Source organism: Myxine glutinosa, chromosome 3 (assembly GCF_964187855.1).
Source record: "Myxine glutinosa chromosome 3, kmMyxGlut1.1, whole genome shotgun sequence".
NCBI classification, from domain to species: domain Eukaryota; kingdom Metazoa; phylum Chordata; class Myxini; order Myxiniformes; family Myxinidae; genus Myxine; species Myxine glutinosa.
This window is the reverse complement of record NC_136263.1, coordinates 35,593,137-35,620,880: the sequence shown is the minus strand read 5'-3', so window position 1 is coordinate 35,620,880 and position 27,744 is coordinate 35,593,137. Positions and strand designations below refer to the sequence as shown.

Here is a 27,744-nt window from a genome sequence, read left to right as displayed (position 1 = left end):
ACATCGTTTAACGCCAACATAGTTTGCAAACGTGAAATAAATGAATACGCTCTCAAATGTGCCATCCGAGGCAGAGTGTGTCCTCCACGTTCGGCACACGCGATCGTTCGCTGCTCTCTGATTGGTTGAATCGTTTTTTGGACATAGCTCGGTAAGTAATTGTCCGATTAATATGAAACCTTGAAAAGGCACATCCTCGGGTCCCCAGCAATATACCTGGCAAGTTAAAAGTATATCGGACCCGTGGTTGTCGAGAAACAGCGGTCACAGACAAACAGACGTACAGACGTACAAACGTACAGACAGAGATTACTGGAATTATAGATAGATAGCTGTCACAATTTTTTTTTTAAGTGGTCAAAAGATAATTATGTTTTGACCACTTAAAATAAAACAAGACAAATAATAAAATTAATAGATAAATATTAAAAAGATAATACATTTTTTAAAATTAATAAATTATACTTGTTAAAACTTGACAGTGCTCTTCTTCTTCTTTATCGTCCAAATTATTCTTGGGTTGGCAGGTGGGGGTGTTTTTGGCCCTGGTCATTCACGGCATTCGGTTGCCAGGAATTTGTGATCCGTTCAGGGTGCCTGCGATAGCTCGCCGACCTGTCGCAAAGAATACCGTGGGATCTTTAACGTCCACCAATGAATACCGGCAGACCTGACGCCCAGTTTAACGTCCATCCGAGCACGGCACACATTGACGAATCACCCTGGAGCCTGCGAAACACCAGGGCGGCAGTTTATTGCTGGGCCAATATTCGAGCCCAGGTAAGCCATCTTGGGATTCATTCTCTCTGCGGTACCCTCTCTCCAAGCTACGTCGTGTATGAATATTTTTAAACAATGATGCGATAAATCCCAAGTTCAAATCATTCCTCTTCCTCGTGTCATCAATGCATGAGACTGAGACTGAGAGTGAGAGTGCAATGTGATCCAGTCATTTACAGTATTATCATTTTATCACCGCATTGCGAACAGAACATTGCGCCCGTCCGTCGGTAGACCAAACCTCGTGCGATTCGCAACAAAAAGTATGAATTCCAACTCGAACAACACCATAATTGCTAATAAAACGAAGAATACCGCACAATTCACCACAGAGCGCGAGTTCTCAGGAACTGACGCCGAGGGAGCGACGGAGCGTCGATGCTACGAAGGTGTACATCTCCTTAAATCGCACGCTCGGCTGGTTCCTTCAATACTCAAAGAATGTACTCAAAGTATAATAAATTTTAATTGATAAATACCTCTTAATATGTATTATGCTATTTATATATATGAAAAGAACCTAAAAATAAAATCTCACGGATCAAATTGTAATAGAGTGAAAGTGTGTAGCTCTAGCTCTCCTCCCTCAAACCCCCGAGATGTGTCGGCCTGCCGGACTTCTTCTTCTTCGTGTGCGTGAGAGAGGGCTCCTCGTCCTCGAACCGATGCGGAAACTAGTCGAGGAGCGTTTCCACAAGCGACTCGTAAGGTCAAGACGACATAAATAAAAATGACAAATCCAAACCACAAATGGCCATGAAAGCGAGTTATTAATTTTTAAATTAAAACCGAACTCGTCGTGCACAAACAAAAACACAGCGAATCCCGAAAAATCAAATCCGTCCTGCGGAGACGGAAATACGGCGAAACCATTTAACGCCACAGAGTCAATAAAATGTCCCCGTTTCGAAGGGAACATTAATATTTTACCGATACAAATGTAAACAACGTTCCTGGGCGTGTCGACGGGGAATGAGAAATCGTATGATATTCTTACGTGTCTTGTGGTCTTCTCTCCCCACTCTCACGCATTTCATTCTTGCGCCCCCGGTCGGCGTCACTTGGTATTGCCCAACGAGGCAGGTTCAGGGTTAGCCTGGGTGGTTCACCTTTTCTTTGCTTGTCAGTTGTGGTAGTCACAGAAAAATTAGTCATTTGCTCAGGATGCCGAAGATAACCTTCCTCTTCTCCAAAGGCTTGATCTCCGATCATCAATTTGGATTCAGACCAGGTCATTCTACTCTGGACATGTTGCTTCTGCTGTCTCAACAATGGATGGAGGTCCTCAATGCCAAACAGGAAATCAGAGCTGTCTCACTTGACATATCACGTGCCTTCGATACGGTCTGGCACCCAGCTCTCCTCACCAAACTCTCCTCTTATGTTGTCCATGGAAATCTCCACGCATGGCTTGTGGACTTCCTCTCTGGTCGGAGTCAACATGTGGCTCTGAATGGATTTCTCTCATCTCCCCTTCCTGTTCTGACTGGAGTTCCCCAAGGTAGTGTTCTGGGCCCTGTGCTTTTTCTGGTCTTCATCAATGATCTCTCTGACTCTCTTGAAAATCCTCTCTATCTCTTTGCTGATGACTCTACTCTCTGCCACTCCATTCCTCATCACTCAGATCGGCAGTCTGCAGCCTCCTCACTCCTGGATAAAATCCTGGATTTTCGAAATCCTTGGCAATACCAAGTGACGCCGACCGGGGGCGCAAGAATGAAATGCGTGAGAGTGGGGAGAGAAGACCACAAGACACGCAAGAATATCATACGATTTCTCATTCCCCGTCGACACGCCCAGGAACGTTGTTTACATTTGTATCGGTAAAATATTAATGTTCCCTTCGAAAATCCAAACCTGGATAAAATCACAGACTGGTCAAACAAGTGGAACGTGTCTTTCAATCCTGACAAATCTCACACTCTTACTATGTCTCTCCGAAACGACAATCTGGACAACCCTCCCATCTACTTTCTCAACAATCCTCTCCAAGAAGTTCTGTCACTCAAGCGCTTGGGTCTCACTATCTGCCATGATCTTTCCTGGGAAAACCACATTTCCAAGCTGGCCTCAAATGCCAGTCGCCGACTGAGCATCCTCCATCGTGCGAAGTCCTTCCTTGGCACACCTGAGCTCCTCACCACATACAAGGCTTTCATCCGCAGCTCAATGGAATACTGCTCTCCCCTCTGGGCTGGTGCTCCTGCCTCACACATAGCTCGTCTTCACGCTGTTGAAACCAAAGCTTTCAGAATCATTGGAATCTCCCGCGATGAAGCTAACTCTGAGGGCCTTCCATTCACTCACTGCAGGCAGGTTGGTGGTCTTTCTGTCTGTCTGTGCTGTCTGTACTCTGTCCCCCAAGTACTCCTACAGGTCGCACAAGATCTGCCAGCAACCCTCTTCTGCTGAAACGGCCAAAATCTAGGCTCTCTGCTCACCTTCACTCCTTCATTCCTCTTTTCTCCCACCTCTGGAACAAACTCCCTCACTCTCTTCAATCCCACTCCTCCCTCCAGGTCTTTAAAACGGCTGTTCACCACCATCTCTTATCTTCCCCAATCCAAAACCTTGATCTTTTCTACCCCCGCTAATTTCACCCCAAATCCACTTTTTGAGATGACTTTTGTCTTCTTTCCTGGAAGTCCTTGGTGTCCTTGCGTTTTATACCTATCCTGCCTCCCCCCAGGCCCTCTCCCTCCCACACATCTCCCGATGTCCCTGCTCTCAAATGTTGTGTTGTGTGCTTCCTCCCCTTTTCTCCCCATCTTGTCGACCGCTCCCCTTTTTATATACGTTGTTTGCTTGTTTGTTTGATTTGTTTCTTTGATAAATGTTAGCTCTATCACGAGCCTCGACTCTGTATACCAAAAAAAAACAACAAAAAAAAACGATCGGCACTCTGACTGTCTGATGAATCCGGGCAGCAGGGAAGATTTAGCCTTTGATTTGTGTTGGGGGTATAAACACTGTGAAGAGGCATCCCCAATAGATGCCCATGTTCGACTCCCTGACAGTAGGGAGACCAGTGTCCATACAGCACCTGGCACAGAGACGATTTTCTATGTCCCGACGAAGCATTGGGAAACACAACGCCGACAGAACGCATGGCCTCTGGACCGTCCTCTAGCGAGGGAAGACCCACTGATGACTTTTTGCCTGCTGCAGGCGACTGCGGAATTCCTGCTGGGGTTCCAATTGTGACTGATAGAACCAACAAACAATTATCTGCTGAGGCTGAACCCATAATTATTATGCCAATCTACTCGTGTTATTCGGCCTCCTAATAAACTAAACCAGTGAAATATCTCGTTGAACTTTTGAGATATTGAGAACGTCGTAAATACAAACTCTTACTAGACATTCAATGAATGCTTGTTATACCACGTCTCTTGTTTCAAGGTTATAACTCATCCTGCTCTTATCCTCCATTTTGCGCTTTTGTTACCTCCGCCACTGGAGGTGGGCAGACCAATGCTGGCGGACGTTATGTTTTCACTCGTCTGTCTGTTTGTGAACAGGATATCTCAGATGTTGTGGACGAATTCAGATGAAACTTGGTGGACAGGTCGAGTGTGTGACAAGGAAGAATTGATTAAATTTTGGGGAAGATTCGAATCCGCATCTGGATTAGAGAATTTTTAAAAGTGATTCTTCTCCATTGAGTCCACTCCTTTTTGCATCTTCAGATGCACAGGGCAGCCGAAGGAGTTTATTGACTATTGGGCACAATCATGGATGGGTCGCCACTCCGACGTAGGATACTTGAATGGCTCATTCATTCCCAGTAGGCTGATACTCATTTTGCCGACCTCGGAAGGATGACAGGCTGAGTCAACCCACCTGGTGTTAATTCAATGGCTGGCGAGGGTTCGTTTATTCTCAGCTCTCCACGCTCTCCATCGAAATCGAAGTTAAGTAATTGTTCCCATTTGTATTTTCGTTGTAACTGTATTTATTTTATGGTGTATATATTGTCTCCCGACAAAGATTTTCTGTCCAAAATTTTCATACCTGTATTGAAAATCGTGTTAATTCGTGTTGTGTCTTGAGGCCTTGTACAGTGTACACTGTACAACCTTGAGGCTTTGTGTTTCTCTCAGCGGTCCATCGTTTGTGATCCAATAACTTTCGTTCTCTGTTTTCCCAGTCTTTCCACCCCATAGCCTACTTCCTTATGTAAATCTCAACTAAAAAAAAACAAAAACAAAAAAACATTTCCTTCTCTGTTCTCATTCGTTTATTCATTCTTATTCGTTCGTTCGTTCTTCGACCACGTGTTTCTCCCCCATTTCCCCAGATAGATTGTCAAATTTCAACTCGTTATTTTATCGTCCATGCGTTATTGTTTGATTATAGTTAGTTTTGGTTTGAATTTCCTGTAACTCGTAATTAATTAATCGTGTTCTGCTCCTCGTGTGCGGCCTTGTAGTTGTACCCCCGTCGGTGTTTGTTAACTTAAGCGTGTTTTGCTTGGCTCTTAGTTTTTTCCCTTCTACCCCGAACATAATACTCTGTCTAACGTTCTAAATCCCCCCCCCCCCCACCCCCCAAAAAAACAAAAAAACAAAAAAAAACATTTATTTTCCTTTCTTCACGTGTACTGTTGTCTCATCCTGTATTTTCTGTCCAGGTGTGCTGTTCGCCCCGCCCCCATTATCTCCTTGCCATCCACCGTTTGCCCTGTTCACGTGACTCGTGGTGGTCCCTCTCGGCTCTCCCCCCCATTGGTATTTTGTGCATATAAGATTGTTCACGGTTCTGTTTAAATATTATTTAAATATGTTTAACCTTTCCCCTTCAGTGTTTTACTCAGTGGTATTTTACAACACGCTGTTTTTCTTCCTATTTAAAAGGCTTTTCTCAATTCCCTCTCCAACTCATTCCACTTCAAAAAAAAGAAATTCAATATCTTATATGTCTCCCTCACTACATGGTCTAAATTCACATTCATTCCATCCCTCCTCCATCGTTCTGAATCGGATTGCTAACTTGAAAATCACAACAAACCCAATTTGTTTTCAATGTTCGTCTTTCATTAATCGTCCACTTTCTAAACTCCCCTCTTGCCCCTCCCATCCAAATCCCCCCCCTTGCACCTACACTCCTAAACTCCCCCCTTGCCCCTCCACTCTTAAACTCCCCCCTTGCCCCTCCACTCCTGAACTCCCCCCTTGCCCTTCCCCTCCTAAACTCCCCCCTTGCCCCTCCCCTCCAAATCACCCCCCTTGCCCCTCCCCTCCAAATCACCCCCCTTGCCCCTCCACTCCTGAACTCCCCCCTTGCCCTTCCCCTCCTAAACTCCCCCCTTGCCCCTCCCCTCCAAATCCCCCCCCTCGCCCCTACACTCCTAAACTCCCCCCTTGCCCCTCCACTTCTAAACTTCCCCCTTGCCCCTTCCCTCCTAAACTCCCCCCTTGCCCCTCCCCTCCTAAACTCCCCCCTAACTCCTCCCCTTCAAAACTCCCCCCCAACCCCTCCCATTCAAATCTCCCCCCATACCATTCCTCTCCAATTCTCCCTCCTCCCCCCTCCTCCTCAAAGCTGCCTCCTCCCCACTTCGTCTCCCTTCTATCTCATACCTCCACCCCCCCCAACCTTCTACTTTCCTCTGCCCCCCCTCAAACAACCCCTCACTGTGCCTCATCCCTTCACCATCAAACCTTTCATCCTCCTCATCCTTCCCTTTCTTGGAACTCTTCTGCAATCTCTGACACACTATCAACTGCTCTCCCTACCTCCCCCTCTCATCCTTCATCTTACCCTACTCCTCCCCTCCCCTGTCCTGTACCCGATGCTCCCCCTCTCTCTTCATTAACGGTATGGACCTCAAACATCCGGGGCCTTCGCTCAAACCTGACTGATCTCTCCATACAGGTTGCTTCTGACAATCCAGACTTGATCTGCTTAACAGAGACTTTCCTCCTTCAAGATGTCTCTGATTCCTTAATATCTCTTCCTGGTTACTCCCTCCTCCGGTATGATAGACCTGAGCCTCGGCCTGGTGGTGGGGTGGCTATCTTTATCAAAAACTCTCTTCCTCACTCTCCTTGCACTGCCCTATCTCCTCCTCACCCCCAGGAGTACCTCTGGCTACGGCTTCCTCTCCGCTCCCACCTTTTGTTCATATGTGTTCTGTACCGTCCCCCAAACAGTGATGACTCCATCTACATTTCACTGTCTGACAACATGGACCAACTTCGATCCACTCATCCCAACTCTCTCTTCCTCATATGTGGTGACTTCAACTGTCATCATGCCACCTGGTTGGGTGTGGGTTCCTCTCTCACCAGTCATGGCACCTCAGCAAAGGACTTCTGTGACTCACTGGGATTGACACAATCTGTCAATTTCCCGACCCGGATCTCAGACAATGGAGTATCTTCTCTTCTAGACTTGGTTATGACAAACTTCCCTGCTAATGTCTGCTGCTCTTCTTCTGCTCCAATCGGTTCTTCTGATCATGTGCTTGTCAAAGTGGACATCTCTCTGGCCATTCTCAGAGAGCCTCCTCAGCGTCGACGAGTCTGGCATTTCACTCAGGCCGACTGTGACGGTCTTCAAGCAGCCATCAATCGTCTGGATTGGTCTCCCATCTCCACTGCCTCTGACATCAATTCTTCCTGGGAATTCTTCCAAAGCAAACTGATCTCTCTCATGCACAGATTTATCCCATCTCGCCTTCAGTTGTCTTACCCTTCCTCCCGTCCATGGTACACTGAATCTTGTGGTGAGGCAGTTGCCCTGAAACAACTTGCCTTTGCCTCTTGGAAGGCTAATCCAACTGAAGGCAATCTCAGTTCCTTCCACCAAGCTCGGAACAAGTGTGTGTCTACCCTCAGGAGTGCCAGGAAGCACTATCTCTCCTCACTCAAGAATGAACTCTCAAACCTGTCTCCTTCCTCCAAATCCTGGTGGCATCTGGTCAAATCCGTTTCTGGTGTTTGTTCCCCCTCCATCCCCTCCCTTACCTCAAATGGCCACACAGTTGACATCGCACGTGACAAAGCCGAATGCCTCAACTCTGTGTTTGCCTCAAAATCCTTAGTCCCAAACCCATCTCTCTGTGTTCCCACCTTTCCCAGTCGAACCCAACTGCTCCTGGACTCTGTGTCCTTCTCTCCTGACAAGGTGGAGGAGTTTTTGTCAAACCTCGACTCTGATTCTGCAACTGGACCAGACGGCATCAGCCCACGGGTCCTAAAATCCTGCTCTGCCGCTCTATCTCACCCTCTCTCTGTTCTTTTCACCCTATCTTTTGCTCAAGGTCATCTGCCAGCATCCTGGAAATCAGCAAACATTACCGCTTTACACAAAAAAGGTGCAAAAACAGATCCTTGCAACTACAGACCAATCAGCCTGCTCCCAATTATATCAGCAAAGTCATGGAATCCTTCATTGCTTCGGATATGAAATCTTTCCTCTTCTCCAATGGCTTGATCTCTGATCATCAATTTGGTTTCAGACCAGGTCACTCTACTCTGGACATGCCACTTCTGCTGTCTCAACAATGGATGGAGGTCCTCAATGCCAAACAGGAAATCAGAGCTGTCTCCCTTGACATATCACGTGCCTTCGATACGGTCTGGCACCCAGCTCTGCTCACCAAACTCTCCTCCTATGGTATCCATGGAAATCTCCGACTCCATGCATGGCTTGCGGACTTCCTCTCTGGTCGTAGTCAACGTGTGGCCCTGAATGGATTTCTCTCATCTCCCCTTCCTGTTCAGGCTGGAGTTCTCCAAGGCAGTGTGCTGGGCCCTGTGCTTTTTCTGGTCTTTATCAATGATCTCTCCGACTCTCTGGAAAATCCTCTCTATCTCTTTGCTGATGACTCCACTCTCTGCCGCTCCATTCCTCTTCCCTCAGATCGGCAGTCTGCAGCCTCCTCACTCTCTGAAGACCTGGACAAAATCACAGACTGGCCAAACAAGTGGAACATGTCTTTCAATCCTGACAAATCTCACACTCTTACAATGTCTCTCCGAAAAGATCGACTGGACAACCCTCCCATCTACTTTCTCAACAATCCTCTCCAAGAAGTTCTGTCGCTCAAGCTTTTGGGTCTCACTATCTGCCATGATCTTTCTTGGGAAAACCACATTTCCAAGCTGGCCTCCAAAGCCAGTCGCCGACTGGGCATCCTCCGTCGTGCGAAGTCCTTCCTAGGCACACCTGAGCTCCTCACCACATACAAGGCTTTCATCCGCAGCTCAATGGAATACTGTTCTCCCCTATGGGCTGGTGCTCCTGCCTCACACCTGGCTCGGCTTCACGCTGTTGAATCGAAAGCTTTCAGAATCATTGGAATCTCCCGCGATGAAGCTATCTCTGAGGGCCTTTCACTCACTCACCGCAGGCAGGTAGGTGGTCTTTCTGTCTTCTACCGACTCCTCTCCGGCCTTGCTCCCCCAGCTCTCTCTGTGCTCTGTCCCCCAAATATTCCTACAGGTCGCACAAGATCTGCCAGCCACCCTCTGATGGTTAAACTGCCGAAATCTCGGCTCTCTGCTCACCTTCACTCTTTCATTCCTCTTTTCTCCCGCCTCTGGAACAAACTCCCACACTCACTTCAATCACACTCCTCCCTCCAGGTCTTTAAAACAGCTGTTCACCACCATCTCTTATCTTCCCCCATCCAAAACCTTGATCTTTTCTACCCCCACGAATTCACCCCAGATCCACCTGGTTTGAAATTCCAACTTCTTTCCTGGAAGTCCTGGCAGTGTCCATATGTTTTATACCTCTCCCACCCCCCCCCCCCTTCCCATGCCTCCCCCCAAAGCCCTCTCCATCCCACAGTTCTCTCGATGTCTCCATGTCTCTCGGTCCCTGCTCTCAAATGTTGTGGTTGTGTCCTTCCCCCTCTCTCCCCATCTTGTCTACCGCTCCCGATGTTATTTGTTTTATGTGTCTGTTTGTCTTTCTGTGTGATTAATGTTCGCTCTTTCACGAGCCTCGATCTTGTATACAAAAAAAATAAAAATAAAAATAAACAAGGGCTTGAACTCAGGACCTTGTGATTATAAGCGAGCCACCTAAACCGCTAAGCCAACACCAGGCTCAGCATTGAGTGATGGGGCGAAAGCCATATTCCGTTAAAATTCAATTCAAATTATGTAAGTGTTTGTACGAAACTCAGTGGACAGGTTGGGTGTGTGACCAGGACTAATTGATTCGATTTTGGTAAAGATCCAGATCCGGATACTAGAATTTTAAATTACCCTGCGCTGGCGAAGCGAAAAGCATGGTTCGGCAATCGGTTAAGTACGTGCGAACGTGCAGGTCTGCATTTTAAAAATTCATTTTCTTGGCAAACGTTGGTCCATTTGACAGGAAATTTTTACTATAGGAGGGCTTCCGCCTGTATAATTTCTTTGTTCATAATTATGACATCATAGATCACGTCGTAGGGACGCCATCTTGGAAAAACGTCACACCTCTATATCTATGAAACCGCTCAATGGAAAAAATTGAAACATGGCTCCTTGTCAAGTACTCCCCATGGGGAATAAGATACGTAAATGATGATGTCATCAGTGCCTTTTTATGACGTCATAATTCGACAAGTACAAAACTTCATCCGATCAAGATTAAATTTCTTGAGCATAATCTAGGAATAAATTAGTTTAGAAAACAAATAATGATGACGTCATCGGTCACGTGGTTCGGCCGCCATATTTGTCAAACATGGCCGATAAAAAAAAAAGAACATTCCAGCAAGTCCTAGACCGATTTTTCATTTGTCTGTTTGTCTGTCTGTTTGTCTGCTTAGCTTAAATATGATTTTCTCTACAACCGTTGGTCCGATTGACAGGAAATTTTCACCGTAGGTGCAACTCCACCTGTAGAATTTTGTAATGATAATTATGACGTCACAGGTCACGTGGTTCGGCCGCCATCTTGGAAAACCGAGAAATTTGGAAAACCGCGTGTCATTCTAGATTTTAAAAATTCTCTCTATCGAGTGTCATTCTAGATTTTAAAAATTCTCTCTATTGAGTGTCATTCTAGATTTTAAAAATTCTCTCTATCGAGTGTCATTCTAGATTTTAAAAATTCTCTCTATTGAGTGTCATTCTAGATTTTAAAAATTCTCTCTATTGAGTGTCATTCTAGATTTTAAAAATTCTCTCGATTGAGTGTCATTCAAGATTAAAAAAATTCTCTCTATTGAGTGTCATTCTAGATTTTAAAAATTCTCTCCATTGAGTGTCATTCTAGATTTAAAAAAATTCTCTCCATTGAGTGTCATTCTAGATTTTAAAAATTCTCGCTATTGAGTGTCATTCTAGATTTTAAAAATTCTCTCTATCGAGTGTCATTCTAGATTTTAAAAATTCTCTCTATCGAGTGCCATTCTAGATTTTAAAAATTCTCTCTATCGAGTGTCATTCTAGATTTTAAAAATTCTCTCTATCGAGTGTCATTCTAGATTTAAAAAATTCTCTCTATTGAGTGTCATTCTAGATTTTAAAAATTCTCTCGATTGAGTGTCATTCAAGATTTTAAAAATTCTCTCTATTGAGTGTCATTCTAGATTTTAAAAATTCTCTCCATTGAGTGTCATTCTAGATTTTAAAAATTCTCTCCATTGAGTGTCATTCTAGATTTTAAAAATTCTCACTATTGAGTGTCATTCTAGATTTTAAAAATTATCTCTATCGAGTGTCATTCTAGATTTTAAAAATTCTCTCTATCGAGTGTCATTCTAGATTTTAAAAATTCTCTCTATCGAGTGTCATTCTAGATTTTAAAAATTCTCTCTATCGAGTGTCATTCTAGATTTAAAAAATTCTCTCTATCGAGTGTCATTCTAGATTTTAAAAATTCTCTCTATCGAGTGTCATTCTAGATTTTAAACATTCTCTCTATTGAGTGTCATTCTAGATTTAAAAAATTCTCTATATTGAGTGTCATTCTAGATTTTAAAAATTCTCTCTATTGAGTGTCATTCTAGATTTTAAAAATTCTCGCTATTGAGTGTCATTCTAGATTTTAAAAATTCTCTCTATCGAGTGTCATTCTAGATTTTTAAAATTCTCGCTATTGAGTGTCATTCTAGATTTTTAAAATTCTCTCTATCGAGTGTCATTCTAGATTTTAAAAATTCTCTCTATCGAGTGTCATTCTAGATTTTAAAAATTCTCCCTATCGAGTGTCATTCTAGATTTTTAAAATTCTCGCTATTGAGTGTCATTCTAGATTTTTAAAATTCTCTCTATCGAGTGTCATTCTAGATTTTAAAAATTCTCTCTATCGAGTGTCATTCTAGATTTTAAAAATTCTCTCTATCGAGTGTCATTCTAGATTTTAAAAATTCTCCCTATCGAGTGTCATTCTAGATTTTTAAAATTCTCGCTATTGAGTGTCATTCTAGATTTTTAAAATTCTCTCTATCGAGTGTCATTCTAGATTTTAAAAATTCTCTCTATCGAGTGTCATTCTAGATTTTAAAAATTCTCCCTATCGAGTGTCATTCTAGATTTTTAAAATTCTCGCTATTGAGTGTCATTCTAGATTTTTAAAATTCTCTCTATCGAGTGTCATTCTAGATTTTAAAAATTCTCTCTATCGAGTGTCATTCTAGATTTTAAAAATTCTCCCTATCGAGTGTCATTCTAGATTTTTAAAATTCTCGCTATTGAGTGTCATTCTAGATTTTTAAAATTCTCTCTATCGAGTGTCATTCTAGATTTTAAAAATTCTCTCTATCGAGTGTCATTCTAGATTTTAAAAATTCTCTCTATCGAGTGTCATTCTAGATTTTAAAAATTCTCCCTATCGAGTGTCATTCTAGATTTTTAAAATTCTCGCTATTGAGTGTCATTCTAGATTTTTAAAATTCTCTCTATCGAGTGTCATTCTAGATTTTAAAAATTCTCTCTATCGAGTGTCATTCTAGATTTTAAAAATTCTCCCTATCGAGTGTCATTCTAGATTTTTAAAATTCTCGCTATTGAGTGTCATTCTAGATTTTTAAAATTCTCTCTATCGAGTGTCATTCTAGATTTTAAAAATTCTCTCTATCGAGTGTCATTCTAGATTTTAAAAATTCTCCCTATCGAGTGTCATTCTAGATTTTTAAAATTCTCGCTATTGAGTGTCATTCTAGATTTTTAAAATTCTCTCTATCGAGTGTCATTCTAGATTTTAAAAATTCTCTCTATCGAGTGTCATTCTAGATTTTAAAAATTCTCTCTATCGAGTGTCATTCTAGATTTTAAAAATTCTCCCTATCGAGTGTCATTCTAGATTTTTAAAATTCTCGCTATTGAGTGTCATTCTAGATTTTTAAAATTCTCCCTATCGAGTGTCATTCTAGATTTTTAAAATTCTCGCTATTGAGTGTCATTCTAGATTTTTAAAATTCTCGCTATTGAGTGTCATTCTAGATTTTTAAAATTCTCTCTATCGAGTGTCATTCTAGATTTTAAAAATTCTCTCTATCGAGTGTCATTCTAGATTTTAAAAATTCTCCCTATCGAGTGTCATTCTAGATTTTTAAAATTCTCGCTATTGAGTGTCATTCTAGATTTTTAAAATTCTCTCTATCGAGTGTCATTCTAGATTTTAAAAATTCTCTCTATCGAGTGTCATTCTAGATTTTAAAAATTCTCTCTATCGAGTGTCATTCTAGATTTTAAAAATTCTCCCTATCGAGTGTCATTCTAGATTTTTAAAATTCTCGCTATTGAGTGTCATTCTAGATTTTTAAAATTCTCTCTATCGAGTGTCATTCTAGATTTTAAAAATTCTCTCTATCGAGTGTCATTCTAGATTTTAAAAATTCTCCCTATCGAGTGTCATTCTAGATTTTTAAAATTCTCGCTATTGAGTGTCATTCTAGATTTTTAAAATTCTCTCTATCGAGTGTCATTCTAGATTTTAAAAATTCTCTCTATCGAGTGTCATTCTAGATTTTAAAAATTCTCCCTATCGAGTGTCATTCTAGATTTTTAAAATTCTCGCTATTGAGTGTCATTCTAGATTTTTAAAATTCTCTCTATCGAGTGTCATTCTAGATTTTAAAAATTCTCTCTATCGAGTGTCATTCTAGATTTTAAAAATTCTCTCTATCGAGTGTCATTCTAGATTTTAAAAATTCTCCCTATCGAGTGTCATTCTAGATTTTTAAAATTCTCGCTATTGAGTGTCATTCTAGATTTTTAAAATTCTCTCTATCGAGTGTCATTCTAGATTTTAAAAATTCTCTCTATCGAGTGTCATTCTAGATTTTAAAAATTCTCCCTATCGAGTGTCATTCTAGATTTTTAAAATTCTCGCTATTGAGTGTCATTCTAGATTTTTAAAATTCTCTCTATCGAGTGTCATTCTAGATTTTAAAAATTCTCTCTATCGAGTGTCATTCTAGATTTTAAAAATTCTCCCTATCGAGTGTCATTCTAGATTTTTAAAATTCTCGCTATTGAGTGTCATTCTAGATTTTTAAAATTCTCTCTATCGAGTGTCATTCTAGATTTTAAAAATTCTCTCTATCGAGTGTCATTCTAGATTTTAAAAATTCTCTCTATCGAGTGTCATTCTAGATTTTAAAAATTCTCCCTATCGAGTGTCATTCTAGATTTTTAAAATTCTCGCTATTGAGTGTCATTCTAGATTTTTAAAATTCTCTCTATCGAGTGTCATTCTAGATTTTAAAAATTCTCTCTATCGAGTGTCATTCTAGATTTTAAAAATTCTCCCTATCGAGTGTCATTCTAGATTTTTAAAATTCTCGCTATTGAGTGTCATTCTAGATTTTTAAAATTCTCTCTATCGAGTGTCATTCTAGATTTTAAAAATTCTCTCTATCGAGTGTCATTCTAGATTTTAAAAATTCTCCCTATCGAGTGTCATTCTAGATTTTAAAAATTCTCTCGATTGAGTGGCATTCTAGATTTTAAAAATTCTCTCTATTGAGTGTCATTCTAGATTTTAAAAATTCTCTCTATTGAGTGGCATTCTAGATTTTAAAAATTCTCTCTATTGAGTGTCATTCTAGATTTTAAAAATTCTCTCTATCGAGTGTCATTCTAGATTTTAAAAATTCTCCCTATCGAGTGTCATTCTAGATTTTAAAAATTCTCTCTATTGAGTGGCATTCTAGATTTTAAAAATTCTCTCTATTGAGTGTCATTCTAGATTTTAAAAATTCTCTCTATTGAGTGTCATTCTAGATTTTAAAAATTCTCTCTATCGAGTGTCATTCTAGATTTTAAAAATTCTCTCTATCGAGTGTCATTCTAGATTTTAAAAATTCTCTCCATTGAGTGTCATTCTAGATTTTAAAAATTCTCTCTATCGAGTGTCATTTTCGTTGGGCCGTCCCCCGTGCAGTGGGATATAGGGTTTTGCAACCACTTCTGTCTGTTTGTGTGTCTCTATGGGCTGTAACTTTTTTTTAACCATTTGAGTTTTGTCATAAAAAATTCACCAAACCTTTATTATGATAATACAGAGAAGGCAAATTAATAATTTTGTCAAAAGGTCAAAGGTCAGCATCACCTAAAACCATCCATTTTCATCCATTTTCATACCTGAAATTTCAATTTACCATTTGAGTTTTGTCATCAAATGTTCAACAAAACTTTATTATGAGATTATGGAGAAGGCAAATAATTTGGTCTCAAGGTCAAAGGTCAGCGTCACATAAAATCATCAATTTTCAGCCGATTGATCTGAAATTTTAAGAATTTGCCTATTGGTTAACTGAATTGGTTCACCAATCAAAAGTTAGAAGCCAATTGTTTTTAGAGATCAAAAGGGTACCGTATATGGTCCAAGTTTCGTAAAATCACCAATTTTCACCCGATTGACCTGAAATTTAAAGAATTGGCTTATCGGGTCACTGAATTCATGGTTCACTCATCAAAAGGTAGGAGTCGATTGTTGTTGTTTTTCGATCAAAAGGTCAAGGTCGCATGAAATCGTCAATCTTTATGCAAATGACCTGAAATTTTCAAAATTTGCATATTGGGTCACAGAATTGGACGGTTCAGTTCACCAATCAAAAGCTAGAAGCTGATTCTTTTTTTTTTTTTTTAGATCTGAACCTCAAAGGTCAAGGCTGCATAAAATCGTCAATTTACATTTTGTATTTTTATTTTCAAACTGTTTTCGTTGAGTTGGCCTAACGGAAGAAGAAGAGAAGAAGACGTCTATTACAAACGGACGCGGACGGACTTTGCATTTTCAGATGCTTTCTAGTTTCCTTTGTTGAAACTAGCTTTGTTGGAATTTGAGATTGAAACTAGCTGCTTCATTCAGTTGAATAAAGCCATGCTTCGGATATAAGGCGTACCGGTGCACTTACTTCAATTTGCACCAATCAATTTACATGAAGCTATCCGAATTGGTCAACTCGTCTTTCATTAAACTTTTTTGCCATGTTTGGCCTTTGACTTGGAAAAGCCGTGTCATTGGCAATAAGCATTTAACGTTTTGGGCGGTGTATGCTCGCCGTCCCGTAAGACTTTCGCAACAAACCGTTCATCGAAATCAATGTTTCGTGGTTAAACAAATGCAAGCGTGCGACATGTAAGTGAATTAACGCGTAATTAAAGAGAAGGAATTGTTTTAAAGTTAAAATTTCGGAATTTAAAATTTTAAACCGGAAGTGCTGATCGGAAAGCGAAGAGACGTGTGTTAGTGCTTAGTGGTTTTTGGTGCGGTGTGATAGGATGTGGAGGAGGCTGATCGATGTTAACTCTGAGAACGCACGATTACCTGTGCTCAGGGTAACTAGGATAAGGTGAGGCGATGCTGTAAGAAATCGTGCTCCAGGTAACGGAAACAATTCTGGTAGGTCAGGGTAAGTTGGAAAACGGAAACTGAGTGCATTATGTTAACATTTCGAAGTTACACGCTCTCTGACGAAGTTACGACGTTTGACGTCATTTATTTGGGAGCTCATCTGCACTGAAGTTGCTTGATGAAAACCACGGCGTTATAACCCTGCGGTGTTACCATCGAGGTAGCGGTTTTCTCGGTTCACATTTTTGGGAGTTACCTCAGCAAGGTCACGGCAATGGCTCCCAACGAGCCGTCGTTGAAAGCCCTGTCCTGGAGACGCCTCTACCTGAGTCGAGCCAAGCTCAAGGCGTCCAGCCGGACGTCCGCACTGCTCTCCGGATTCGCTATGGTTAGTTTCCACGTTTACTGTCTGCCTTTGGTTTGTAGTTTCTCTGAAGACAAGAATATAAGACCCGTCAGTGAATACCAATCTTTGTGTAATTGCAAACCTCCCCCCCCCCCCCCCCCCAAAAAAAAACAGATTTTGTTAATGAGGAAAAATAAAATGAGGCGGTGTATAGGCTAGATACTGGACTAGCTGTACACTCAGGACGGGAGGAGGGGAGAGTGTTAATGGGATATTCATCACAGCCTTTTTAGATACTGAATTGCGAATAATATACAACAACACACAAAGAGGAAGATCAAAATAATTTATTTCCTCCCTTTTCCCCCTTTGATTAAACTGGCTGGGCACGTTAACGTATTACTGAAGGAGCTGCGCTCCAACGCGAGTCGAAAGAATTGACGCGACCAAAGACGGAATTCGTCCGAGTTGCTTTATTGAAACAAAACAGCTCAGGTATTCTGACAAAAGCCCGTTTATCGGGCAGCAATATACAGTGAAACCTTGACTTACGAGTTTAATTCGTTCTGTGACCAAGCTCGTAACTCAATTTGCTCGTTTCTCAAATTAAATTTCCCCATTAAAATGCATTGAAATGCTATTAATCCGTTCCAGCCCGCCAAAAACCACACCAATTTTTTTTTAAATATACAGTATATATAAAAATATCTCGCGCTTTATATTTCACCTGTATGCAGCATACAAGTTGGCAGGATGGCCTGGACTGGAGGTACGCACACTTGACTCTAAACTGTCCAGCCTGGGTTTGAATCCCGACCCAGCTATAACCTGTCATGGGTGAATCACAGGCAGGGTGATTCATCAATGGGTGTACCGCTAAACTGGGCGCCCCGTTTGCGTCCCTTTAGTTGTTGGATGTTAAGGATCTCACCGTGTTTTCCACAAAGAGAAGGCGAGCTATCGCCAGCACTCTGAACAAGTTGTGGCCTGGCATGCTCTTCTCCTCTGCCGTTATATACGTCCTCCTCGGCATCTTTTTCCAGAAGAGCCCTGTCTCGTCACAGTTGAAGATTTGCTGGGGGATGTATCGTTCGGCTTCTATCGGTTCGGCAAAAGTTATAATAAAATCTTCAGCTGCCTTCACATCTGCCTCACCAAGTCGACAACACGCACACCTCGCTCATGTTTTTCGACGATTGCGTGTTTTATATCCAAGCACATCATCCTCTTCTTCTTCTCAGTACTGCCCTTGGCACTCAATTTCTTAGGACCCGTGGTTAAAGCTAAGAAATTTTCCAAAATAACCAAAATGCGAAAACAAAGCAGCAGCGATATACGGCAGAGATGCTTGCACGGCAAGATAACCACGTGACCGGAACCCACCTGGTGGCGGGTGGCGTAAGCTCCAAAATAACCAAAATGCGACAACAAAGCAGCAGCGATATACGGCAGAGATGCTTGCACGGCAAGATAACCACGTGACCGGAACCCACTTGGTGGCGGGTGGCGTAAGCTCGTAACTCAGATCTCGGCTCGCATCTCAAAGCAATAAACCGCCCGAGCGACGGCTCGTATCTCGGAAAACTCGTAAGTTGGTGCACTCGTAAGTCAAGGTTTCACTGTATATACACATTTATGTCGGGAAGTTTGCCCGGCAAAAGCTATACCGGGCATGCCCGGGTGTCAAGGGCGAGCCTTGGAAAGGCGAGTCTGGACCTGCCCGGGCGTGTTTGGCTGCGGCCTGGCAAGTCGAGGCTGGGCGTGCCCGGGCGCTCTGGACGAGCACTGGAAAGGCGAGAGCGGGCGAGCCCTGGAAAGGCGATAGCGGGCATGCCCGGACGCTCTGGGCGAGCCCTGGAAAGGCGAGAGCGGGCATGCCCGGGAAAGACGAGACCGGGCGTGCCCGGGAGGTTCGGGCGTGCCCGGGAACAGTGAGTCCGGGCATGCCCGGGAGAGGCGCGTCTGGCCGTGTTCTGGCCGGTGCAAGGCGATTGTGTGCATCCAGCGGTAACCGCTACATTACCATAATAGTATTACTATTAGGCATGCGCCATGGCAGGAAACAAACTCTGAAGTCTCCTCGTCTCTTTGGGGCTTTCCATTTCCTCGGCACAGCTGTGATGGATAATCTATGGAGCAAGAACCAAAAAAAAGAAGGGTTTCCTGGGAGATCCTGCATGGATAACCAGCGTTGCAATGTGGCATTTGCAGTTTCGCCACGTGTGGCCTTTTGCCCTTTAAAAAATGGCATCACAAACCTTCCTGGGGGTTCCCTTAATCCACCGTAGTTGGATTTATTGAAATCTGTTAATCCCTTCTCGAGTTGTAACACGACAAACAAACAGACAAACAGACAAACATGGCTCCTTTTATAATATGGATTTAAAACACTGTTTTGAGTGCTCCCCCCAAGGAGTTGTATGTAAAATGTATCCAAATGTGGGATAAAGTTTCGTATTTTGGATCAATAGCAATAACATAGAAAATAATTCAGAAACCGTTGTTTATCAAAATAAAAACCCATCTCCATCCAAAACCTTGATCTCCTCTACCCCCATTAATTCACCCCAGCTCCACTTTTTTTTTGAAATACCGACTTTTTTCCTTGAAGTTCTAGCAGTGTCCATGTGTTTTATACCTCTCCCACCCCTCCCGCCCTCCCCGCCTTCCCATGCCTCCTCCCCCCAAGCCTTCTCCTTCCCACAGATCATCCGATGTCCCTGTTCTCTGCTGTTGTACTTGTGTGCTTCCCTCTCTCCCCATCTTGTCTCCCACTCCCTTTATTTTATGTTTTGTTTGTCCAATTGTTTTTTTTGTGATTGATGTTAGCTCTTACACGAGCCTCGATCTTGTATACCAAAAAAATACAAAAAACATATACTGTACTTACTGTACTGCTAAACGTACACATGTTTGATAAATTCATTGAGGCAAATTCTGTGATTTTGTTTATTTATTTATTTTTTTCTTCTGTATTATGGCTCTGTTTTATGCTAAAAAAGTGACCAGAATTTGGCTGCTGCAACACATCCAGTGATGGGCTCAAAACCTGTGATTCTGTGAATAACCACATCCCATGATGTGTCAACGGAATGAATAGCTCGAGGTCAATAATGTGTGTAAGCACAATGGGATGGTTGCAATAACGTGGTGTTGCTGTACACTGTGGGTTAAGCCAGATATGTGTCTGCCATGATGATGCTATACTCGTCTGCTTCAGCAACTCGCAGTTGCATGCTTGCGATATCGTTTTCGAAGTATTTTGATCATTTGCTGGCAAATGTAAAGCTTGGATAGAGATAGAATATTTTTTACTTGATGTGAAGGTATTGATCCATTCAGCTTGAAGAAAGCAGATTTTGCAGAGCCTGCCATCATATTATGGGATGAAACAGGTGATTAGCTTGAAATGGATGTAAGAAGATAGATTATGTGAGACAAAAAAAATGATACAAATGAAATTAGGGTGATGAAACTAGAAATGTGAGATGGAGGATGCCCTCACCCAGACTTTTTGTGTGGTTTTATAGTACGTATTTTATAGACATAGTTGCATTCTAATTGTATATACTGTATTTTATAGACGTACAGCCGGACCTCGACGTGGGATACGTTCCTGGAAAATGGCATGAATGTCAAATATGCGAAAGTTGGGCGCATTTTTCAATGGGAAAAGGGGGGATAGGTTCCACGAATTTCGTTATTCATGAGGGAAAAATAAAAAAAATCATGTGAGAAACCACGGGCGCGTTCACGAGATACCGCGAACGCGCCCGCGAGATACCACGAACGTGCCCGCGAAAGACCACGAACCCGCCCGCGAAAGATCACGAACGTGCCCGCGAAAGGCCACGAACCCGCCCGCGAAAGATCACGAACATGCCCGCGAAAGACCGCGTACGCGCCCACGAAAGACCACGAACCCGCCCGTGAAAGATCACGAACATGCCCGCGAAAGACCACGAACGCGCCCGCGAAAGACCACGAACGCGCCCGCGAAAGACCACGAACGCGCCCGCGAAAGACCACGAAAAACCATGAATACGGAGGGCACAGGGCCTCGAATGTAGAATCGGGTCACATTTTATCAACCGCAAATATGTGGTGTCCGCTAATGTTGGGACTGCAAATGGCGGCTTTGTACAGATGGGAACACAAAATCTCAATCGTATTGAAATGTTACCGAAGGGAACGTTTCCACCTACGGCAAATGGCGAAACTGTGAATGCCAAAACCATGAATGAGTTTACATGCGGAGAGAGAGAACAGCTTTGTACGGGTGGAAACTCAAAATCATAATTGTATTGACTATTGACAAATTTATGAAACCTCCCACCTATCTAAGGACACCCACTGGGACCCAAAAAGGTTCCATAGAAAGTTTGGCAGAGCTTGCCCCAAAACTGGGGGAGTATTTTGGGGACAGACATACAGACAGACAGTCTTGCATATAGATACTCCTACACTTCATAAATTAAGTTTGCATAAGTGGAGAAGCCTGATAGAAATTGATTGATATAATGATATGAAAAAGGCAAAGCCGAGAAATGAACCAAGAACCGGAGAAAATGAAATAAAATAAATATATGTACGGTACTGTGTCATCATGAGGCATTCGAAGAAGCAGACGATCACTCCTGGCTTGAATCTCATAAACACGATGGGGTATAGAGTTTCTTCTTCTTCATTTTAGTTGTTTCTTTTGCGTATACACATATTATGTTTAGAACAAAGTTATTGTTCATTATGAAATAGGTGTAAAGCCTAGAAACCAACAAAGAACCGGAGAAAACGAAACTGAAAAATACTATGTACAGGAATAATTTCTGATATTGTTTCTGGTATTGCATCGAGCACACGTTAAACACAATTTTTATCTTCGGTTTGTTATCCTAATTGCCTTTTTGGTTTCTCGTCTACAAAAGATAGAGTAAATGAAAATGGGTTTGCCCTTTTATTTTGCCGAATAGACCTACATTGAAACGGAAACAATGGCGGTCTCCATGCGGTGACATTGGTTATGGCGGCCTCCATGTGGTGACATAGTCGAGACGATTTCCAAACACGATGGGATATAGTTTCTTCGTCTTCATTTTGGTTCTTTCTCTTACGTATATACACATTATGCTTAGAATGAACTTTTCATTTTGGTGTGAAAATATTTAATAAATGCAGTAGCATACAAGGGGTAAGTGGGTGGTGGTTGTGTGGAATGAACGACAGATTGCAGATAAATTATCCTAAACAACAACATAGAAATCAGAAGAGTTGAACGGTGATTTTCAATCAATTAACCACCGATGAAGTGATTGCTGCAAACACGACTGTCTTTCGTAGCTTCAACGAGGTCAGCTCAGGAAATATTACTGAACCATTTTGATCACAATTTGTTTCACACTTTAAAAAAAAAAAAATTTTGTATACAAGATCGAGGCTCGTGTAAGAGCTAACATTAATCACAAAAAAAACGGACACATAAAACATATAATAAAGGGAGCGGGAGACATGATTGGGAGAGAGAGGGAAGCACACAAGTACAACAATAGAGAAGAGGGACATCGGGAGATCTGTGGGAGGGAGGGAGGAAGAGGGCTTGGGGGGAGAAGGCATGGGAAAGTGGGAAGGTGGGGGAGGGGGGGGGGAGGTTGGGAGAGGTATAAAACATCTATCTATAATTCCAGTAATCTCTGTGTGTATGTTTGTTTGTACGTTTGTTTGTTTGTTTGTATGTCTGTGACTGCTGTTTCTCGACAACTACCGGTCCGATATACTTGAAACTTGCCAGGTATATTGCTGGGGACCCGAGGATGTGCCTTTTCAAGGTTTCATATTAATCGGACAATTACTTACCGAGCTATGTCCAAAAAACGATTCAACCAATCAGAGAGCAGCGAGCTATCGCGTGTGCCGAACGTGGCGGACACACTCTGCCTCGGATGGCACATTTGAGAGCGTATTCATTTATTTCACGTTTGCAAACTATGTTGCCGTTAAACTATGTTTTAAAACTAATAAAAACTAATTTGCGATTCATCGTAACTGCGATATACGACCTTCCGGACAGTGAGGACTGCACTTCCGGCATCCAATCACAGAACGCGTTATTGCGTAGGCGTGGCCGATGTGAGAGCGAGCTGATGCTGAGCCCAGCGCGTGCGCCATTACGGTACGTAATTCGATTTCTTCCGGAGAAAATAATAATTTCTCGATTTCTTATGCGCATTATTTCTCCCAATTCAGTCAGAGCGAAGGGCGGAAGCGAAGAGCGTTGTTTTTTTTGTTTACGGGCGTACGGGCGGGGTAGAGCGTACGGGTAGCGTTTTTTTTTTTTTTTGGCACATTTGAGAGCGTATTCATTTATTTCACGTTGGCAAACTATGTTGCCGCTATGTTGGCGTTAAACTATGTTTTACAACTAATTAAAACTAATTTGCGATTCTTTCGCTTTCCTGCGCATTTGTGCACGCTATGGCGATTTCTTTACCAAACTCCGCTAGCCGTTAGCTTTGGACCAAACCATTTCATGTAAATAGAGGGGGGGGATTGTCACCGTACTCGCAAGCCGTTAGCTTTGGACCAAACCATTGCATGTAAATAGAGGGGGGGGGGATATACTTTTAGATATATATATAGTACGGGCATGCCCTAGTATGGACAATGCTAGGACTTCCAGGAAATAAGTTGGTATTTCAAAAAAGTGATTTCTGCGGTGAATTAACGGGGGTAGAAAAGATCAAGGTTTTTGGATGGGTGAAGATAAGAGATGGTGGTGAACAGCTGTTTTAAAGAATCGCGGCTGCAACCCTCTTTGTCATCTGAAGCTGCTGCTAGAGAGAATCAAAAGGGTGTTGTTGCCATTCCTGGTGTAACGTGGCCTCCAACTGTGCCAGAGTCTGCATGTTCTTAAATCTGTGGTCATAAATGTCCCAAATGTGCTCGATTTGATTTGTATCAGAACTCGTTATTGGCCAGTGTAATGTTGTGATGGCATAGTTTTGCAAGAAATCAGTAACTGCATTAGAACAGTGGGATCTGGCATTGGCAGGTCTTTTGAGAAGTGGGTTGTTGTCAAAATGTAGAACAACACAATACAAAATGTCCCTATGGTACTGTTTGCCTGTTAATTTACCCTGTGCAGTGACGAGGACAAATTTAGAAATGTATGACCAACAGCTCCATATAATGGATCCGCCCCATAACTAGGTGGAAGCTCTGTTTTGAGTTACCGCTAAACCCGAGTCTACTATCTTTTTCATGTTGGAGAAATTGACTCATCAGCCCAAGGGATCTTTCTCTAGGATGTGAAATTCCAGTGTTCACATGCCAGGCACCATGCTAAACAGGCTGCTTTGTGGTCTGAGATGAGAAGAGGGCATCATATCGGTCTTCTGGCTTTGCAACCTGCAGCACGAAGCCATTTCTGGATAGTTCCTATATACAGACTTGGCATTTAATATGGAATATTTTTTTTGTGGGGGTGAACTTACTTTTCAAGATGACTTAGAACCAAAAGTTCATTAGAATTATGTTGAAATTATTCTAGATTTTGTTAATGTGACCTTTAAAAGAAACAAAAACCACATTTGACATTTCGAAGCAAATAAATTGATCCTTGAAAGTGATGTGAACTGATATTGAACTCTATTCACGGACAGTACTGTGTTAAACTTCTGTACGTTTTCCAGAAGTATCTCTTTATTTTGCACATCAGCCAAAATTTTTTTTAACAAAAACAAAAGTTAAATTACGACTGGGATTACGGACAGTAAAATTACAGTTCAGTACTTCGTGTAACCCCCACGAGCATTCAGGAGAGCACGTACACGTCGAGGCATGCTGTTCACGAGATTTGCCAAGATTTGGACAGGAATCGCTTGCCATGCAGTGACAATAGCCTGCTGCAATTCACGCACAGAGGTCGGCTGCTGGTCCAAGTGGTCGATTTGACGCGTTAATTCTGCCCACAAGTTCGCTATCGGATTCATATCCGGGGACATGGTAGGCCACTCCATATGCTCTACACCACGGTCAGCAAGAAAGTGTTGGATCATGCGAGCACGATGAGGCCGTGCATTGTCATCTTGGAAGACAAAGTTTCCTCGAAAGGTTGCAGAAACAAATGGAAGCAATGTTTCTTCCAGAATGGCCCTGTGCTTGAACTGGTTCAGGTTTCCATTCAGAACAACCAGGTCAGTTTTGCCCCCTGCATGAAAAGCAGTCCAAATGGTCACCCCACCACCTCCAGCTTGGTCTCTTGGCACTATACAATCTTCGTTGTAGGCTTCATGCACTTGTCTGCGCACTCAGATGCGGCCATCTTGACGATAGACCAGAAATCTAGACTCGTCACTGAAGATCAAGTGATTCCAGTGTCCTGGCTGCCATTGACGGTGCTCTCTGGCCCACTGCAATCGGCGCTGGCTGTGTTGTCTGGTCAGGCGTGGCTTTCTCAGGGGACGCCTGGCACGATAGCCTGCTTGAACCAGTCGTTGGTTGACTAGCCTTCTAGATACAGGCACATTTGTCAGTTGCTGCCACTCAGCCCTAAGCCGATTAGCTGACTTGGTACGGCCATTGCAGACTAACCGGTGCAGCTGGCGATCATCTCTCCTTGTGGTTCTGCGGGGACGTCCTGGCCTCGGTATTGGAGTAGGGACACCCCTCTGAGCATTTCGTTTCAGGATCTTCGACACCTGACCTTGAGTGATGCCATACTGCCCAGCAATAGCATGCTGTTTAATGCCAGACTTTCGTAAAGCCACCACTCCATGACAAACAGCATTGTCAAGTTGACAGACCATCTCCAGAGGAAGCGGCAATAACTTTTGTAGATGTGCAGCAGTTTTCCACTAATACAGAACGCAACAACCCTTATATACCCGATTGTGAAGCCAATCGTCAAATGTACCTGTCAGTACATTTTGTCACGCCACCTGTGATATAATCCTGTTATTGACTTCTTGCTGTGACAGACAATCAGTGACATGGTTATTTTAACAAAGAAATCACCGAAGCGTAAAAGAAACTCACCAGATTGATATACCGAGTTCAGAAAGTAAACCCAAGTCAAGAAAAAAAAAAATTCCATATTAAATGCCAAGTCTGTAGATAGATAGTATAACCTCCAAGGGAGATTACATTGATGCTGCAACTCTTTGCTTGTGGCAAAAGGAATATGTCTGACAAGCTTGATCAGAGCTGCATCTCCTCTGTTCGAGGTCACCCTTCGTCGTCCAGATTGAGGCCTGCTATTACCATTATAAACCACTGCCAAGATCTTACTGCTTTCTCAAGCGGAAAAATAAATAAACAAGGAAAACATCTTCTTCTTCTTCTTTTCTAAAAAGTGGATGTTTAAACTGATATCGTAGATACACCAACCATTTTTCCCTTAACACTTGCATTGAGGGGCCCCACATACAACCTACTACCCAAATCACCCCAGGGAAGGTGCGTCGTTAAATGCTTTTCTACATTAAACTGCATTTTTTGTTGAGGTCGCATTAACCCCTCTTTTTTCTCTCAGGTAGCGATGGTAGAAGCACAATTGGATCCCAGGTACGATTATCCTCCTGTTCTCCTTGTTGCCTTCAGCGTATGCACCACGGTGCTTGTAGCTGTTCATCTCTTCGCTCTGATGGTCAGCACGTGCATTCTACCGCACGTGGAGGTAATGTTTGTCTCCGGATTTTCTTGAACATTTACCTGTGTTTTCTTTTCCTATACTGTACGTTGTCGAGGCTTGTGGAGGAGCTATAACACATAACAGACTCGGATGTAACACAACAAAAAGAACAGTAGGAAGATGGGGTGAGGAGAGGGACATGCCAATAGCAAGGTTGAAGGACAAAATAGAGAGAGACGTTAAGGGTGTAGTACTGGTGAACAGGTAATTTTTTTTTTTTTTTTTTTTTTTTAGCTGAACAGTTTCCTTATAGTCTTATAAACAAGAATCATGCTATTAGAGGTCATAGAAGTACCCCTAATTATTGAAAAAATTCCAAATTTTCTAACATCATACATGCCCCTCAATAACCGGAAGTAGAATTATTTGTTAAAAACTTTAATTTGCATCATTCTTTTGGGCTGACATTTGGACAGGATATTCAGAATATCACTTCCTTTAAAATGATGAAGGCTTTTGTTTATAGGAGTAGCCATTGTGGATTTATTGAAGGACAACCAAGTTTTATCTGGTAATTGGCATAATTAGCTAATTAGTGAACATTTGACGTAATTTCACAAAACCCTCTCATCAGGTAGTAGAGTAACACATGTATAATACATGTACCAAGTTTTGTGTGAAAAGAAATGATAGGTGACATAGAAGATAGAAGTAGAAATGTGTTCTTTGTTTTTCCTTGTTTTTTATTGACGTCTAATTTATGCAAATTATATGCATGTAATATGACAAAGAAGCGTTGAAACTGGTCTGAGAGCCAAGATTATATCTTTCAAGAAAAACTGAAAATTAGATACCTCTCAAAGGTACCTATGTAGTTTTCTCAATTTTTCACCAGTACTACACCCTTAAGGAAGAATGAGGGCAAGGGGATGAAACTGGGTGAACAAGATGGATACAGCCTCAAACTCTGAGATGGAAGGGAAAACTGGAAACCGGCAAAAATGTGGGCATGAGGGTTAATCTATATTATAATAGCAGTAGGTGATTCTGTCCGTCTGGGGGTGTGGCTTTAGAGAGTAGCTCCACCCATTCTGGGAGAGGCTTCATAAACAAATATCCACCATTTTATTAACTCGCATAGCTTTGAGGCCTGTTTAGTTAGGCCCGTGGTGTCTTGCTCTCTCTCAGTTTTATTGTCCCCCGTCGCACCGCGGAGCGAAAGGGGGACTATGGTTTG

General features: G+C 42.3%; 2 protein-coding genes across 5 annotated transcripts in view; both read left to right on the top strand.

The window, feature by feature from the left end:
* Positions 1 to 2,461: 2,461 nt before the first annotated feature.
* LOC137417057 (uncharacterized) overlaps positions 2,462 to 27,744 on the top strand; it is a 293,573-nt gene continuing 268,290 nt past the window's right edge. Inside the window, exon 1 of the mRNA XM_068102807.2 lies at positions 2,462 to 2,603. The gene's annotated coding sequence lies outside the window, so the exon portion shown is untranslated. The remainder of the gene's footprint in view (positions 2,604 to 27,744) is intronic.
* LOC137417062 (calcium release-activated calcium channel protein 1-like) overlaps positions 16,252 to 27,744 on the top strand; it is a 40,397-nt gene continuing 28,904 nt past the window's right edge. Inside the window, exons 1-2 of one of the 4 annotated variants that reach the window (XM_068102814.2) lie at positions 16,252 to 16,924; positions 26,409 to 26,552. In XM_068102814.2, coding sequence (XP_067958915.1) covers positions 16,811 to 16,924; positions 26,409 to 26,552 — 258 coding nt within the window. In that variant the 5' untranslated portion in view covers positions 16,252 to 16,810. The remainder of the gene's footprint in view (positions 16,925 to 26,408; positions 26,553 to 27,744) is intronic. The other 3 variants (XM_068102817.2, XM_068102818.2, XM_068102819.2) reach the window with 3 other exon arrangements.